Raw genomic sequence first — 17,759 nt, 5'->3', positions numbered from 1 at the left:
TGTGCCAAATCCCACTCCTCTTTTCATTGTTTCTAAAGGATTTTTTAAAATATTTATTTATTTATGTGAAAGCTACAAAGAGAAGAGGAGGAAGAGGAGGAGGAAGGAGGAAGGAGGAAGGGAGGGAGGAGGGAGGGAATCTTCCATTTCCTGGTTCACTCCCCAAATGGCCACAATGGCCAGGGCTGTGCCAGGTCGAAGCTTCATCTGGCTCTCCCACATGGGTGCAGGGGTCCAAGTACTCAGGTCATCTTCTGCTGCTTTTCCAGGCACATTAGTAGGGAGCTGCATCAGAAGTGGAGCAGCCAGGGGGCCGGCGCCATGGCTCACTTGGTTAATCCTCCACCTGCGATGCCAGCATCCCATATGGGCACCGGGTTCTAGTCCCAGTTGCTCCTCTTCCAGTCCAGCTCTCTGCTGTGGCCTGGGAAGGCAGTGGAGGATGGCCCAAGTGCTTGGGCCCTGCACCCCATGGGAGACCAGGAGGAAGCACCTGGCTCCTGGCTTCGGATTGGCACAGTGCCGGCCGTGGTAGCCTTTTGGGGGGTGAACCTCTCACTGTCTATCTGTCAAATAAAAAAAAAAAATCTTAAAAAATAACAAAAAAAGAAGTGGAGTAGCCAGCATTTGAACTGGTGCCCATATGGGATACCCACATCACAGGCAGCTTAACTAAGGTAAGCCACAATGCTGGCCCTATAAAGAATGTTAAGGAAGAGCAAAATATTTCATTCTTAAGGAGATAACAATTACGCCAGCGCTGAGGCTCACTAGGCTAATCCTCCGCCTGCAGTGCCGGCACACAAGGTTCTAGTCCCAGTCGGGGCGCCGGATTCTGTCCCGGTTGCTCCTCTTCCAGGCCAGCTCTCTGTTGTGGCCCGGGAGGGCAGTGGAGGATGGCCCAAGTGCTTGGGCCCTGCACCCCATGGGATACCAGGAGAAGCACCTGGCTCCTGCTTTCGGATCAGCGTGGCGCGCCAGCCGCTGCGGCCATTGGAGGGTGAACCAAAGGCAAAGGAAGACCTTTCTCTCTGTCTCTCTCTCTCACTGCCCACTCTGCCTGTCAAAAAAAAAAAAAAAAAAAAAAAAGAGAGAGAGAGAGAGAGATAACAATTATCTTGGTGGCTAGGTTCTTGTCAACCTCCACACACTTAGCCGTGTGTGTGTGTCTGTCTGTCTGTCTATGTATGATTATATTAAACTACTGAAAGACAGAGAAACATTCATTCTTCTATCTGCTGGTTCACTCCCCAAATGCCATGACAACCAAGGCCGGACCAGGCCAAAACCCGGAGACTAAAATGCCATCCAGGTGTCCCGTTTGGGAGGAAGGGGCTCAATTGCTGCAGCCATCACCTTCGCCTCGCAGGATGCACTAGCAGGAAGCTGGATCAGAAGCAGAGGAGTCAGAATTCGTCAAGCATGAGGATCTGGGACACAGGCATCAGAAGCAACAGCCTAACCCTCTGGGCCAAAATGCCCAGCCTCATATTTCTTTAATGGATCACAGAGAAGGTTGCAGTGGCTAAATAGGAATCTAGTACTTCATTTTGAGGTTAAATTCATCATTAGTATCCGGTATAGTCCTCTCATGGAACTCTTCCATGAAACAGTATTTGAGGGGCTGGCATCGTAGCCCAGCAGGTGAGGCCGCTGCTTGTGACGCCAGCATCCCATGTGGGAGTGCTGGTTCAAGCTCTGGCTACAGTTCCACAGCAGCTTCCTGCTAACGTGCCTGGGAAGGCAGCAGAACATGGCCCAAGTGCTTGGGCCCACGTGGGAGACCAGGATGGAGTCCTGGCTCCTGGCTTTGGCATGGACCTACCCAGGCTCCTGTGGCCATCTGTGGAGTGAAACAGAAGACAGATCTCTCTCTATCCCTCCCCCCCATTTCCAAACCCTCCCCCCCCACATTCATTCTCTCTCTCTCTTTCTCTCTCTCTGATGCTCTGCATTTCAAACAAAATAAACAAACCTTTTTTTAAAAAGGATGTTTAAAAATAGTTTGTTAAGACACCATACTGACAAAACAACACTAACAGAAAAGCTGCTTTCCAGTCATTGACCAGCCTTAAATGTAGCAAATTAAATAAATATAAAATACATTTATTTCTAGGTCATAAACTCATGTAAAGAGTTTTTTTTACAGCTCTGCTTCTTGGCTGGCCATGTGATATTTCCTCCATATACACTCTACCATTGCCATCCACTACCCTTACAAAAGCCAAACCAATGGGGACACCAGCTTTGGACCTAAACCTCCAAAACTGTGAGTTAAATAAACCTTTCTTTTGAAATTGTTTACAGATAATGATGCAGGATAACCAAGTGAGAAACTGGGGGGAGGGGCAAGATAACATTGACATGTTATGAATGCACAAATTGACAGTAATCCTTCACATTTAAAAACTGCTTCATGAATTTTAAAAATAACAATTCAGTATTCCATCCTGCAGAACTAAAAAGCAAGCTCACATCTGTTAAAACAACAAAGATGTGGGGACAGAGGTAAGATGGAAGAAGATGCCTGAAGTGGACCCTGTCCATTCAAGCATATAATCAAAATGAATAATTTACCAGCACACTTTCATCTTCAATGCCACTAAGAACAGAATTCTAAGGAGCTCAGGGAGACTGTGACACAGCTGTTAACCAAGTAAAATAAGCAGAGAGACCCTAAACCAAAATCTTTCAACAAAACCTGTTCACAAGATTGGGGAGGTTACAGGGAGACAAAAAAGAAAAGCAATAGTCAGTCATTGTTCTTAACTATCTCTATTAACTCAGTTTCAGAAAATCAGACAGCTGTATTAAGCTAGCTCAATCGGAGTCATACTGAGCTAACATTAGCTATGTATCAAGAGGAATGCATTATAGTAAGAGAAGACAGGGAAACCAGCAAGCATTAGGTCTTTGCATTTTAATTCAAATAATTTTTAAAAATATGTTCCACTGAGGAGACAATGCAAAAAAAATTCTTCACCAGTTCACATATACCTTCTAAATCTATGCCTATTTCATTTATCTTTGAAAAAAGGCACACCAAACATGTAAACCACAAAAAGAAGCTGTTTGGCATCTTGTAAAATACATATACTATGCTCAGTAGTTTATAAAATATGATTTCTCAGCAGGACAACACAATGCCACAAAAATACATAATCTCTAAAACTAGGATCTCATATCATCTGCTTCCCTGCTTGTTTTAAAGAACGTTATGTATATCACTTCGGAAAGACTCTTTACAAAACTGTGACATCAGCAATGTAAAAACAACAACAAACAGTATGTAAAATCATTTACCCAGCAGGTAAAGTTCTATATCTAAAGATGAAAGATGAGGATAATTAAAAAATTTACATTTGTAGAAACACACACACACACACACACACACACACGTGAAGCATGCTGGGTTAATTTATTCCTTCTTTTTATTACTTTGGATTCAAGGGAGATTTGAGGTAAAGATTCACTTTTATTCTTACTCATTGCTGCGCCCAGTAAATAAGCTATGTGCCTGTTTTAGGTACTAAAGATAAAACAGTACAAGAAAGACAAAATTCACAGTCTCAAGAGACTTAGAGAGAATTTAAAAATCAATGTTTTAAAACCACAAGATACCAGAAAATAATCAATGTTATGCAAAGAAATAAATAAAATAGGGTGATCTAACATAAAATAACTGAGTGGCTACATTAGATTGAGTATTCAGTAGGCCACTTAAAAGTCAACAGCCATGGGGCTGGCCCTGTGGCTTAGCAGGCAAAGCTGCCACCTGCAACACCAGCATCCCATATGTACATTGGTTCAAGTCCCAGCTGCTCCCCTTCCAATCCAGCTCCCTGCTAATGCATCTGGGAAAGCAGCAGAGGATGGCCCAAGTGCTGTACCCATGTGAGAGACCCAGAGGAGGCTCCTGGCTCCTGCCTTGGGTCCAGCTCAGCACTTGCCATTACAGCCATTTGGAGAGTGAATCAGCAGATGGCAAATCTCTCTCTCTGTCTTTCCCTCTCTTTCTCTGTGGCTCTATAAAATAAATATTTGGGGGGAAATTTTTTCCAAATATAAATAGTAACACAAAAATATGGTTTATATCAAAAAGTTTCTATTCGCATATATCAAAGGAGATTAAACTGATAAGAAAAGGCAAACAATAAGTCTTTGAGTATTATCTACCTTATTTCTGAATATAGGCAATCCATAGTTATAACAGGACACTTACTTCAAATAAAAATAAAGACTTTTGTACAAGGTGACAGAGTTGGATCTGGCTCCCCAAACATACGCAGAAATTTAAACCCCAAGTCTTATGTTCATCAGTTAATGCATTGATCTTCATGGCTGATGGAGAGCAGAGGCTTCCCCTAACCATAGTGTCTGGGAGGTGGACCTTGTGGGAGTCCCTTCAGTCACTGTGGGCTTGCCTTTGGAAGGCCTTGGAGGATTGATTCTATCAACTGAGTTGTTTGCTGACTCTGCTCCCCGGGCTTGCCATGGAATCATCCTTCCACCATCCTGCAGCCTCATCATTTGCTTGTACCTGTTGGTACACCTGATGTTGTACTGTGAACCTCCCCCGATCTATCTTAAGCCAAAATAAACCCTTTTCCTAAGAAGTTTATCTCAAGTATTTGTTGCAACAACAAAAAGCTAACTAATAAATGCAAAATGGATTCAGGAAATTCACTCTTGAGGGAGGAATGAAATAAAATAACCATGAGTCTGAATGTATTCTGATAATAAAAATCAACATTCCGAATTTTCCAATAAATTGAAATTACTTTGTTTTACTGATTTGCTACTAATTGAGAAGTCCATTTTATTAATGAGCAAAAAGGTACCATCTTGAAATGTCCTACTAAGTTAAAAAAAAAAAAAAAAAAAAAAAACACCTCACTTGTGTAAAAAAATTGTCGGGGCCAGCATTGTAGTGTAACAGGTTAAGCCGCCACCTACAACACTAGCATCCCATATATGGGCAAGAGTTCAAGTCCCGGCTGCTCCACTTCTGATCCAGCTCCCTTCTAATGAGCCTGGGAAAGTAGCATAAGCAGACCTGGAAGATGCTTCTGGCTCCTAGTTTCAGCCTGCCCCAGCCCTGGCTGCTGCAGCCATTTGGGGAATAAACCAGCAAAGGAGGACCTCTTTCTCTCCCCATCTCCCTCTCTTTCTCTATAACTCTTCCCTTCAAATAAATAAAATAATTTTTTTAAATTGTCTATGTTCAACTTATCAATTAAAAAAAACTTGTGCATACTGTGACTTTTTACTTTTTTAATTTTTATTTTTCATTCCATTTGAAAGGCAGACAGAAATGGAGATCTTCCATCCGCTGATTCACTTTACAACATCCCGGGCTCCAAGGATTGGCCAAGCCAAAAGCCATTGCTAAGGTACAACCAGCAAGTTAAAGGTTAGGCAGGCTGGAACTCTGGAACTCTTGTACCCCTCAATGTAACCCTATCTCTTTAACTACTGGTTGGATATATCCATGCTCCGGGGATGCACCTGTGACATCCAGGAACAGGGCACATGCTCAGATTTCACCCCAGCTGTACATCTGATTGGGATACTACCACCTTCCTTATAAAAAGAGGCAGAAGGCAGGAGAGAGTTCTCTCTCCACAATGGCCATTCGTGGACAGACTACTCCCACTTTCACTTAAAGGTACTAATCTCGGGGTTCTTTCCTCTCTCTCTCTCCCTCTTTCTCTCTCTCCTGTTCATCGGTAACAATTTGGCCCACTCATGTCAGATATTTCTCTGTGTGGGGTGGCCCATGTTAATTCCTTCACTGTTAAATAATTCTGTTCCTATCTGCACAGGATATAAGTCTCTGCTTACAATTTTTTATCTCTGTGGGAAACAAAAACCTGGATTGGAAATTAACATGTATTACCCACATCACCAAGAGTCCAAAATTCAATCTGGATTAACCACATGGGTGGCAGGGACCCAGTTATTTGAGCCACCATGTAATGCCTCCCAGGGTGTACATTTGCAGGAAGCTAGATCAGAAACAGAGGTACCTGGACTTAAACCATGCACTCCTGACATGGGATGCTGATGTACCAAGTGGTGGTTGAACCCACTGAAGCAAAACACTTATGTTTAATTTTCTGTTCATCATTGGATAGCCAGTAAGTTTACAGAGTTCTTAAGATCATTAATAAGTTGATTATTTTATTACTATAAAGGAGAAGTTTTTTGTTTACACTCAGATTACCTAGAGGTATTTATTTATTTGTTTGAAAGGCAGTGTTACAGAGAGGCAAAAGCACACAGAGAAAGAGAGATCGATATTCTAGCCACTGGTTCACTACTCAAATGGCTGCATCATGCTAAAATCATGCATCATGCTAAAATAAGTGTCTTCTTCAAATTTCACACTCTTGAAATGGATTCTCTGGACCTCTGCCACCCACATGGGAGACCCAGTTGGAGTTCTAGTCTTCTGGTAAGAGAGAATCCCAGACCTGGCTGTTTGTACTCATTTGGAGAGTGTATCAGTGGAAGGAAAGCTTCTCTCGCTCGCTCGCTCTCTCTCTCTCATCCTGCAAATAAATACTTCTTTAAAAAAAAAATCTTAAAATTTAAAACCAACATATGTGGCATTTGGTTCACTCCCCAAATGCCTGCAAAAGTCAGGGGATAGGGCCAGGCCCAAGTCAGGAACCAGGAGCTCCACCTGGGTAACCCACATGGGCGGAAGAGGCCCAAGCACTTGAACCATCATCTGCTGCCTCCAAAGGTGTCCATTTGCAGGAGCTGCATGCTTTATTATTTTTTTTAATTTATTTTTCCCCAAAGAAACCATTTATTTAATGAGTACAAATTTCATAAGTACAACTTCAGGAATATAGTGATTCGTCCCAACCCCACTCCCACCCCACCTCTTCCCCTCTCTCCCAGTCCCAATCTCATTCTCCATTAAGAAAAGAAAAAGAAAAACTGTTCCTCAACAGGCAAGACAAGGGCTGTTCAAGTCATTGCTTCTCAAAGTGTCAATTTCACTTCTACAGATTTCCTTTTAGGCGCTCTATAGTTATCACAGATCAGGGAGAACACATGATATTTGTCCCTTTGGACTGGCTTATTTCACTAAGTATGTTTTCCAGATTCATCCATTTTCTTGAAAATGACTGGATTTCTTTTTTTATGGTTGTGTAGTATTCCATAGAGTACATATCCCATAATTTCTTTATTCAGTCTTCTGCTGACAGGCATTTAGGTTAATTCCATGTCTTAGCTATTGTGAATTGAGTAGCAATAAACATGGGGGTGCAGATAACTGTTTTATTTGCTGATTTCATTTCCCTTGAGTGAATTCCTAAGATGGGATGGCTGGGTCATGTGGTAGGTCTATATTCAGACTTCTGAGGTATCTCCAAACTGTTTTTCCATAGTGATTTTACCAGTTTATCATTCCCACCAACAGTGGATTAGAATATCTTTTTCCCCACATCCTCGCCAGCATTTGTTGTTTATTGATTTCTGTATGAAAGCCATTCTAACTGGGGTGAGGTGAAATCTCATTGTGGTTTTGATTTGTAACTCCCTGATGGCTAGTGATCGTGAACATTTTTTTTTTTTGTACCTCTTGGCCATTTGTATTTCCTTTTGAAAAATGTCTGTTTAAGTCCTTTGCCCATCTCTTAACTGGTTGTTTGTTTTGTTGTTGTTGAGATTCTTGGTCTCTTTTTATATTCTGGTTATTAATCCTTTATCAGTTGCAAATAATTTCTCTCACTTGGTTGGCTGCCTCTTCATTTTCCTGAGGGCTTCTTTTGCAGTACAGAAGCTTCTCAATTTGATGTAATTCCATCTGTTGATTTTGGCTTTGACTGCCTGTGCCTCTGGGTTCTTCTCCAAGAACATTTTGCTGTGCCAATGTCTTGCAAGGTTACCCCAATGTTCTCTAGTAATTTGAAGGTATCAGATCATAGATTTAGGTCTTTAATCCATGTTGAGTGGATTTTTCTGTAAGGTGTAAGGTAGGGGTCCTGCTTCATACTCCTGCATGTGGAAATCCAGTTTTCTCACCACTAGTTTTTAAAGAGACTGCTCCAGGAATTAGTTTTAGCTTCATGGTCAAATACAGTTGCTTGTAGATGTGTAGACTGATTTCTGCTGTCTCTGTTCTGTTCCATTGGTCTATCCATCCGTTTTTGTACCAGAACCAGGATGTTTTGATTATAACTGCCTTGTACCATGGCTTGAAATCTGGTATTGTGATGCCTCCAGCTTTGTTTTTGTTGTATAAGATTGCTTTAGCTATTCAAGGTCTCCTGTGCCTCCATATGAATTTCAGCATCATTTTTGCTAGATCTGAGAAGAAGGTCTTTGGTATTTTGATTGGTATCACACTGAATCAGTAGACTGCTTTCAGAAGAACAGACATTTTGATGATATTGATTCTTCCAATCCATGAACATGGAAAAATTTTCCTTTTTTTTTTTTTTTGTATCTTCTTCTATTTCTTTCTTTAACGTTTTTAATTCTCATTGTAGAGATCTTTGACATCCTTGGTTAAATTTCTTCCAAGCTATCTGATTTTTTTTTGTAGCTATTGTGAATGAGATTGATCTTAGAAGTTCTTTTTCAGCCATTGCATTGACTGCGTATACAAAGGCTGTTGATTTTTGTGTATTGATTTTATATCCTGCTTCTTTTACCAAACTCTTCTGTGAGTTCCAATAGTCTCTTTGTGGAGTTTTATAGATCCCCTATATATAGAATCAAGTCATCTGCAATTAGAGATACTTTGACTTCCTCATTGCCAATTCAAATCCCTTTTATTTCTTTTTCTTCTCTAACGGCTCCAGCAAAAACTTCCAGGACGATACTGAATAGCAAAGGCAAGGGTGGGCATCCTTGTCTGGTTCCAAATCTCAATGGGAATGCTTCCAACTTTTGCCCATTCAATAGCATGCTGGCCATGGGTTTGTCATATAAATTGCCTTGATTTTGTTGAGGAATGTTCCTTCTAAAACCAGTTGCTTAAGAGTTTTCATCATGAAAGGGTGTTGTATTTTATCAAATGCTTACTCTGCATCCACTGAGATAATCATATGGTTTTTGTTCTTCAGTTTGTTAATGTGATGTATCACATTGATTGACTTGTGACTGTGGAATCATCCTGGCATACTAGGGATAAATCCCACGTGGTCCAGGTGAATGATCTTTCTGATGTATTGCTGGATTTGATTGGCCAGAATTCTGTTCAGGATTTTTATATCTATGTTCATCAGGGAAAGTGGTCTGCAGTCCTCTTTCTCTGTTGTATATTTTTCAGGTCTAGGAATTAAGGTGATGCTGGCTTTATAGAAAGAATTTGGGAAATTTCTTCTCTTTCAATTGTTTTGATTAACCCCAGCAATGTCTCTTGCCAGGTAACCCAGGAGTCCTGATCCTGTGGAGCCTCCCACAGTGTCCCAGCCACACTCTGAGTCCTCCCACACAGCCTCAGTGTGTTTTCACAGTCCTGGCACACAAGCCTCCCACACTCACGAGCACCCAGCCCTTTGTCTGTTCTCCCTACCAGACTCAGGAGTCTACACTTAGCTAGTTGCAGACACAAGCTAGCACATCTGTTACATATGTCCAAAATGGCACCTGCTCTCTGTCAGCTTGTTACAGGACTCCTTTGCAGGATAACTGGAGAGAGAGAAAATATGAAAACCCTTTGTTTTTTATACTCTAGTCTAGTGGGTACACTGTCCCCCGCAGGGATCCAAGCCAGATTCCCTCTAGGCTCCCCCTGCAGCTTTTTCACCAGTGGCTTGGCCGGCTGCAGTCTGGTCTCACCTTGCTCTCCAACGCTGGTGCCAAGACTCTCAGCAGGTGGATACGAAAGCTGTACACATGATTGCCCTCCATGTAGGTCCACTGTGTTCCTCCTTCGAGTTTCCTCCACTTTTTCCTCCCTAACTCTTCCCTGAGATTGCACTCTTTCTTCTTTTGACTCCAGCAGCAAGCTCCCTCCTTACTCTGCCATCTTAATCCACTCCCCCATAATGCGGGACCTGAATGTTTAACGGAATAATTCTACCTAGGTAAAAGTTAATTGGTTTGTGGGTGGATTTTTTTTTAGTGTTGTTTTTTTGAGAAACTTACCTGTCCTCTTTTCCCAGGATACTTCTGAAATTAGATATATATTATTTATACACTATAATTAATTAGCCAATTTTACTTTTTAGTTGTGAATTAATTTCAAGGGAAGCTTAAAACTTCATTTTACCATTTTTTAATATAGTGCCTTTTATTTAGAAATATTTCTGGCCAGCGCCGCGGCTCACTGGGCTAATCCTCCACCTTGCGGCGCCGGCACACCAGGTTCTAGTCCCGGTCGGGGTGCCGGATTCTGTCCCAGTTGCCCCTCTTCCAAGCCAGCTCTCTGCTGTGGCCAGGGAGTGCAGTGGAGGATGGCCCAAGTGCTTGGGCCATGCACCCCATGGGAGACCAGGAAAAGCACCTGGATCCTGGCTCCTGCCATCGGATCAGCATGGTATGCCGGCCGCGGCGGCCATTGGAGGGTGAACCAACGGCAAAGGAAGACCTTTCTCTCTGTCTCTCTCTCTCACTGCCCACTCTGCCTGTCAAAAAGAAAGAAAGAAAGAAAGAAAGAAAGAAAGAAAGAAAGAAAGAAAGAAAGAAAGAAAGAAAGAAGAAATATTTCTACCATTTATTTATTTATTTATAAAGATTTATTTATTTATTTGAGAGGCAGAGTTACAGACAGAGAGAAAGAGTGAGAGTGAGAGTGAGAGGTGAGAGGTGAGAGTGAGAGGTGAGAGTGAGAGTGAGTGAGAGAGAGAGAGAGAGAGAGGTCTTCCATCCACAGGTTTACTCCTCAAACAGCTACAGAGGCCAAACTGGGCCAATCCAAAGCCAGGAGCCAGGAGCTTCTTCTGGGTCTCCCATGTGGGCACAGGGGCCCAAGGACTTTGGCCATCATCTGCTGCTTCCCCAGGCCACTATCAGAGAGCTGGATCAGAAGAGTAGCAGCCAGAACACGAATCAGCATGGCAGGCAGAGGCTTAACCTACTACGCCATGGTGAAGGCCTCCTCTACCATTTATTTCTGATGGAAAAACATGAGAACCTTGACAGTTAACCTAGGTCACAGAATTAAAAAATCACTGGCATCTACTTCAAAGGGACATTTAAAGATCATTTTGCCTAAATGTCATTTTAGATTTGTGTGACCTAAGACCAATTTAAAGTATGACTCAACAGTGACAATCAGAATGACCAATGCACTATATGATAAAATGGAATTCCAGAGATTAAACTAATATTAAAACATAAAACATCTTAAAGATTACAGACTTATAGGTGAGCTGAGTTGTTGAGTTAAATGGGAGGCAGATCCAAGAACCACTAATTTATGGTATACTTGATTTTTAAAATGAAAAGAAACTTAACTAGCATGAAATGTTTTAAGTGTTAAAAGTTTAACATCATCCTATCTTAGATTTGGATAAATCTGCATGTGTTCTATTATTTTAAAATAAATGCTAAACAAAAGTCTAGAAATATAAACTGGTAAACAAAGATAAAATACAGAAATTATCACTTTAATGTAATACCATTCAGAAGATATTAATATAAAATCACAAAACAAATGAGAAAACAATTAGGTTTTTTAGTAACTTTTCCTAACCCCAATATTATACAGCACATTCCCTTAAACATTTTCCAATACTTTCAATTGTCTATTGCTTCAAAAAGGTAAAACTCATGTTAAAAAGAATAAAAGCCACATGGCTTTATGGTATGTTTTTCATGAAAGTAAAAAGAAAAAACAAGTACAGAATCATCCCTTATGAAAGCAGCAGAAGCTCCTACATAATCAACCTATAAAACTCACTCTATCACAGGGTTCAAAGAAGTTAATGCCTCTAAGCAAAGAGATAAAGAAAATTCTTAACTATAAATAGCTGTCATTTTGAAGATACATTCCCAGAATTCAGTTTTTCTCTAATAAGAACAGAAAGTAAATGAAAAAATTATTTGGAACATGCTCCAGCATGGAGGGGATGAATAAATATCATCATAAGTTTCAACAGAGGGCATTTTGTTTACAAACCAGATGATAAGACTTTAAAAATAACAATAACAGAGATAAGTAGCCCTACCTTGAGAATAAAATTAAAAGAACCAATAGTAAAGCAACTTATGAAGGGCAAGGAATCAATTTAACTACCATGTAATTTCATTTTTCTTATATTCTTAAAGGAAGTATTCTTTAGGGCACATAAAATAAGAGATAACCCAATAAAGAACAAAGTATTTTGATAAATCTTATGTGTCTCACACTGAACAGCAGAGAATTAAATATAGCATAGTACAAAATTCAGCAATACATTATAAAGTTAATATGTAAATACCAATAACCTGGTTTAAAGTGGTAAGGGGAAAGATTTTATGTTAGTAAAAATCACATTTTTAATTCAAAATGGTTTGATGGAAGTTGTATATTTCTTTTAGTTTTTTTAAAGATTTATTTACTTGAAAGGCAGAGCAACAGAGGAAGAGACAACATGAAAGATTTTCCATCCACCAATTCGCTTCCCAACAGCCACAGCAGCCAGGACTAGACCATGCTGAAGCCAGGAGCCAGGAACTCCACCCTGTCTCCCATCTGGGTTACAGGGCTCAAGTACCTGGGTCATCATCCACTGCCTTCTTAGAGCCATTACAAGAAAGCTGGATGGGAAGCAGAGTAGCTAGGACTTGAACCAGAGCTCTGATATGGGATGCTAATGTGGCAAGCAGCGGCTTAACCCACTGCACTACAATGCCAGCCCTGGAAGACATATATTTCTATGTCACTGAAGACATAATATTTTTAAGTATAGGTCTACAGTTTTATTAAACAACTTAGACATATCTTGTATGTCTTAAAAATAAGCCTCTTATAGCTTGTCACTACAATGATTTCAAAAACTACTAGTTTGATAGCGCATAAAGTTATTACTCAAATAAAAATCTAAAATACATTTGATGTACACTTTTTCACATTCATCTCCCCTGAAAATATCTGATGCAGAATTTTAAAAGAACATCCAGCCTCAGAGGCAATACTCCCTCAAGAATAACTGGTAAAGAAGGAGCTAGTGAGCAGAAGCTGAGATAACAGAAAAGGTAAGATCAATAAAGATAATTGAAGAGATAACAACTGCCCCCAGGTCATTGTTTTAAGATGGTCAAACTGTGCGCATGCATACATAAACATTCTTAGATGGTGCACACACATGCCCACACACACACAAACATGCTCCACTGAATTCTAAAGAAATGACATCAATAGAAAGGAAAAGCTATGTTAAGAAAGGAAGGAAAGGAGAAAATAAAAATACATCAGAGGAAGAAAGCAAGTCACAGAAAGAAATCTGACTGCATCAATATGTGTGATTCACAGTCTTCAAGTGGCATTAACACATAATAAAAGATTTATTATAGGTAAATGCAAGCTAGACAAAAGAAAACTATGAGTTAAAATATAAAATAATTGGGGCCGGCACTGTGGCACAGCGGGTTAATGCCCTGGCCTGGAGCATCCCATATGGGCACCAGTTCTAGTTCCGGCTGCTTCTCTTCCAATCCAGCTCTCTGCTGTGGCCTGGGAAAGCAGGAGAAGCCCCTGCACCAGTGTGGGAGACCCAGAAGAAGCTCCTGGCTCCTGGCTCTGAATTGGCGCAGCTCTGGCCGTTGTGGCCAGTTGGGGAATGAACTATTGGATGGAAGATGGATCGATCTCTCTCTCTCTCTCTCTCTCTCTCTCTCTCTCTCTGCCTTTCCTCCTCTCTATGTGTAACTCTGACTTTCAAATAAATAAATAAATCTTAAGAGAAAAAAAAGTCTTTATATATATATGTATGTATGTATGCATATATAGAGGCCGGCACCGCGGCTCACTAGGTTAGTCCTCTGCCTGCGGCACCAGCACCTCGGGTTCTAGTCCCGGTCGGGGTGTCAGATTCTGTCCTGGTTGCTCCTCCTCCAGTCCAGCTCTCTGCTGTGGCCCAGGAAGGCAGTGGAGGATGGCCCAAGTGCTTGGGCCCCTGTACCCGCATGGGAGACCAGGAGGAAGCACCTGGCTCCTGGCTTCGGATCGGCGCAGCGCCGGCCGTAGCAGCCATTTGGGGGGTGAACCAATGGAAGGAAGACCTTTCTCTCTGTCTCTCTTGCACTGTCTAACTCTGCCTGTCAAAAAAAAAAATATATATATATATATATATAAAATAATTGTAATACATATTATCCACTATGGCACAGTGCTAGCCCTCATGTAACATATTATCAAAAACAAGAAAGACCCATATAATATGGCAGGTGTTCATAATAGTTTTATACTTCGTAGTTTAAAATCTTTCCTTAAAAAGTGGTTTTCTGTGACTGAACTTGGGAGTTGATTCATCTTACCTTCCACAGAAGGTGCCTGGTCCTGAGCTGAATACAGCATATCCTTGAAAGCCTATTTAGAAAGAGAAAAGCAATACATATAATCCTAAGTAAACTTTATATTGATGGCATTTGAAGCTAAAAAATTCCATTTTAATATCCAAAGACTACATATTGCATCCTGCATTGAAAATTTAATTAAATACTTTAGTTTTAAGAAGCTAAAATCCAAATATACTTTCACATCAGTCCAGCACTATCTAAGATGGAAGCTATAGGGCAGTTAGTTGGCACAGTGGTTAAGCAGCTACTGGGGACACACACAACCCATATACAAGTGCCTGGTTTGATACCCACTCTGCTTTCAATCCAGCCTCCTGATAATATGCACCTTTGGGAGGCAGAAGGTGACAGCTCTGGCAGTTGGGTCCCTGCCACCCATACGACAGGCTCAGATAGAGTTCTGGGCTCCTAGTTTCAGCCTGGCCCAGCCCAGGCTCCTGCAGGCCTTTAAGGAATGAGTCAGAAGAGAGGATAACTCTCTTTCAAATAAATAAAAATAAATTATAAAATTTTTAAATGGGGGGGGTAATTTGTATACTTTAAAAAGTAAAGGTCACGTGGATAAGGATGAGATAGCATAAACTCTTGACTAGGAAAAAATGGTGCAAGAAAATGAGAACAAAGTTCTAGAGAAATTCAACAGCACTTTTAAAAGTTCACAGAAAATGAGCCGGCGCCGTGGCTCAATAGGCTAATCCTCCACCTTGCGGCGCCGGCACACCGGGTTCTAGTCCCAGTTGGGGCGCCGGATTCTGTCCCGGCTGCCCCTCTTCCAGGCCAGCTCTCTGCTATGGCCAGGGAGTGCAGTGGAGGATGGCCCAGGTGCTTGGGCCATGCACCCCATGGGAGACCAGGAAAAGCACCTGGATCCTGGCTCCTGCCATCGGATCAGCGCGGTGCGCCGGCTGTGGCGGCGGCCATTGGAGGGTGAACCAACGGCAAAGGAAGACCTTTCTCTCTCTGTCTCTCTCTCTCACTGTCCACTCTGCCTGTCAAAAAAAAAAAAAAAAAAAAAAGTTCACAGAAAATGAAATTGAAGATAAATTCATTTTAATGCAAAAAAATTGAGAGCCATGCATAGTTTCGTCATAATATGCATTTTCCATGAACTTTTTGGAAGTATAATCCTGTAACAGACTCCTGCATTTAAAAAAATGAAGAAATGAATATATGATTTAAGTATAGTTTACCATTATAGTGACATATAGATAACATAAAATTCATCATCTTAATTATTTGTAGGTGTATATAGTTTCTGTAGTGTTAAGTACTTTCACACTGTGCAAGCAAGTTCTAAAACTCTTTTTCATCTTGAATACAAACACAGGTTGAGTTATACCTCATTCAATTTGCTTAGAAAGTGTTTCACATTTGAGTTTTTCAGATTTTTAGTATATTTTCAGACTTTAACAGCTGAACAACCCTAAAGTAAAAATCCAAAATCCAGATGTCCCGAAATCTAAAACATCATGATGATCGTCATGTAGAAGTACTGTGGATTTTAGATTTTCAGATTAGGGTTACTCTATCTGTACTTCTCAACAGACATCTGGAAAGCGTAAGAGTTTAAGATGAAAAAGAATCCAAATTTTTATTTCTCCCTCACCTAACCCATACAGATTAGCTAACAACACATATTTAGGCCATTTGGATTGTTGGAGTCTGATCATCAGTAAGCAGTTGGAGACAGGATGAGAAAAATTCTCCATATCAATAAAAATAACACCCCAATCTCCTAAAGAAAAGGATTCAACCTATGTATTTAAGAGGCAAAGAGAGAGAGAACAGGCTTCCACTCACTGACTCACACAAAATGACAGCAACAGCCAGGGCTGGGCTGGGCACAGAAGTCAGAAGCCTGGAGCCAGAAATACAATCTAGCTTCATCACATAGGTGCAGGAACCTAACCACTTGAGCCATCACTGTTGCCTCCCAGGAAATGCACTGGCAAGAAGTTGGAGGTGGGAATTGAATGCAAGGCTCTCTGAATGTGGGATGTAGATGTCTTAACTACTCACTGCTCTGCAACCCATTTTTTTTTTTAAAGATTTATTTTATTTATTTGAAAGAGTTACAGACAGAGGTAGAGACAGAGAGAGAGAGAGGTCTTTCATCTGCTGGTTCACTCCCCAGATGGCTGCAACAGCCAGAGCTGCACCGATCCGAAGCCAGGAGCTTCTTCTGGGTCTCCCACATGGGTGCAGGGGCCCAAGGACTTGGGCCATTTTCCACTGCTATCCCAGACCACAGCAGAGAGCTGGATCAGAAGAGGAGCAGCCAGGACTAGAACAAGCGCCCATATGGGATGCCGGCACTGCAGGCTGGGGCTTTAACCCACTGCGCCACAGAGCTGGCCCCTCCTCAACCCATTTTAATCCTAGTTAACAGGGTTGGCGCTGCAGTGTAGCGGGTAAAGCCGCCTGCAGTGCCGGCATCCCATATGGGCACCAATTTGAGTCCCAGATGCTCTTATTCCGACCCAGCTCTCTGCTATGGCCTGGGAAAGCAGTAGAAGATGGCCCAAGTCGTTGGGTCCCTGCACCCACGTGGGAAACCCGGAAGAAGCTCCTGGCTTTGGATCAGCGCAGCTCTAGCCGTAGCAGCCAATCAGGAAGTGAACCAGCAGATGGAAGACCTCACTCTCTTTCTCTCTCTATCTCTTTCTCTCTCTGCCTCTCCTCTCTCTGTGTAACTCTTTCAAATAAATAAATAAATCTTAAAAAAAAAAAATCCTAGTTAACATCAACCAGTTTTCTTCCCAGGTAGCGAATCACAGACGACTGGCTGAAGATACATTCCTGTGGTGAACTCCCTTGATAAGAAACCTAGGGCCCAACCTGACTGAAGCTGGGTTAAGAATTCTGCACAAGAACAGAAATTGTATCTTCAACTTCCCCTTTCTGACATAAAAAGGCAAAATCCCTGTATATAATATGGAGAATCTCCACCTCCAAATGAGTATGCAGCACATGTAACACACATGATACTTAGTGGGTATGTGTGCCCACCTTCTTTCAAGTAAGCATGCCCTTCCCAGAACTTCCTCAAAACTTAATAAATATTAACTTTCCTAGATGCAAATCCTATGGAACTGATGACTCCTAACTCTTCAGGGAGCCTGATTTTGTTCACAAAATCACCTTGCTAAACCAAGTATCTTTTTTTCTGTTCACAGCTCAAATTGCTGTCTGTGTGCTTCCCCTGCACACATGCTATATAAGAACTCTCTGTGGGAGACCAGGAAAAGCACCTGGCTCCTGGCTCCTGCCATCGGATCAGCGCGGTG

At 41.5% G+C, this 17,759-nt stretch overlaps 1 protein-coding gene across 1 annotated transcript in view; it reads right to left on the bottom strand.

The window, feature by feature from the left end:
• XPR1 (xenotropic and polytropic retrovirus receptor 1) overlaps positions 1-17,759 on the bottom strand; it is a 227,427-nt gene that overhangs the window by 170,403 nt on the left and 39,265 nt on the right. Inside the window, exon 2 of the mRNA XM_051857042.2 lies at positions 14,431-14,482. Coding sequence (XP_051713002.2) covers positions 14,431-14,482 — 52 coding nt within the window. The remainder of the gene's footprint in view (positions 1-14,430; positions 14,483-17,759) is intronic.

The sequence above is a fragment of the Oryctolagus cuniculus genome, chromosome 7, assembly GCF_964237555.1.
Source record: "Oryctolagus cuniculus chromosome 7, mOryCun1.1, whole genome shotgun sequence".
In the NCBI taxonomy this organism is placed as follows: domain Eukaryota; kingdom Metazoa; phylum Chordata; class Mammalia; order Lagomorpha; family Leporidae; genus Oryctolagus; species Oryctolagus cuniculus.
The sequence above is the reverse complement of the archived record's forward strand: the minus strand, read 5'-3'. Positions and strand labels throughout refer to the sequence as shown.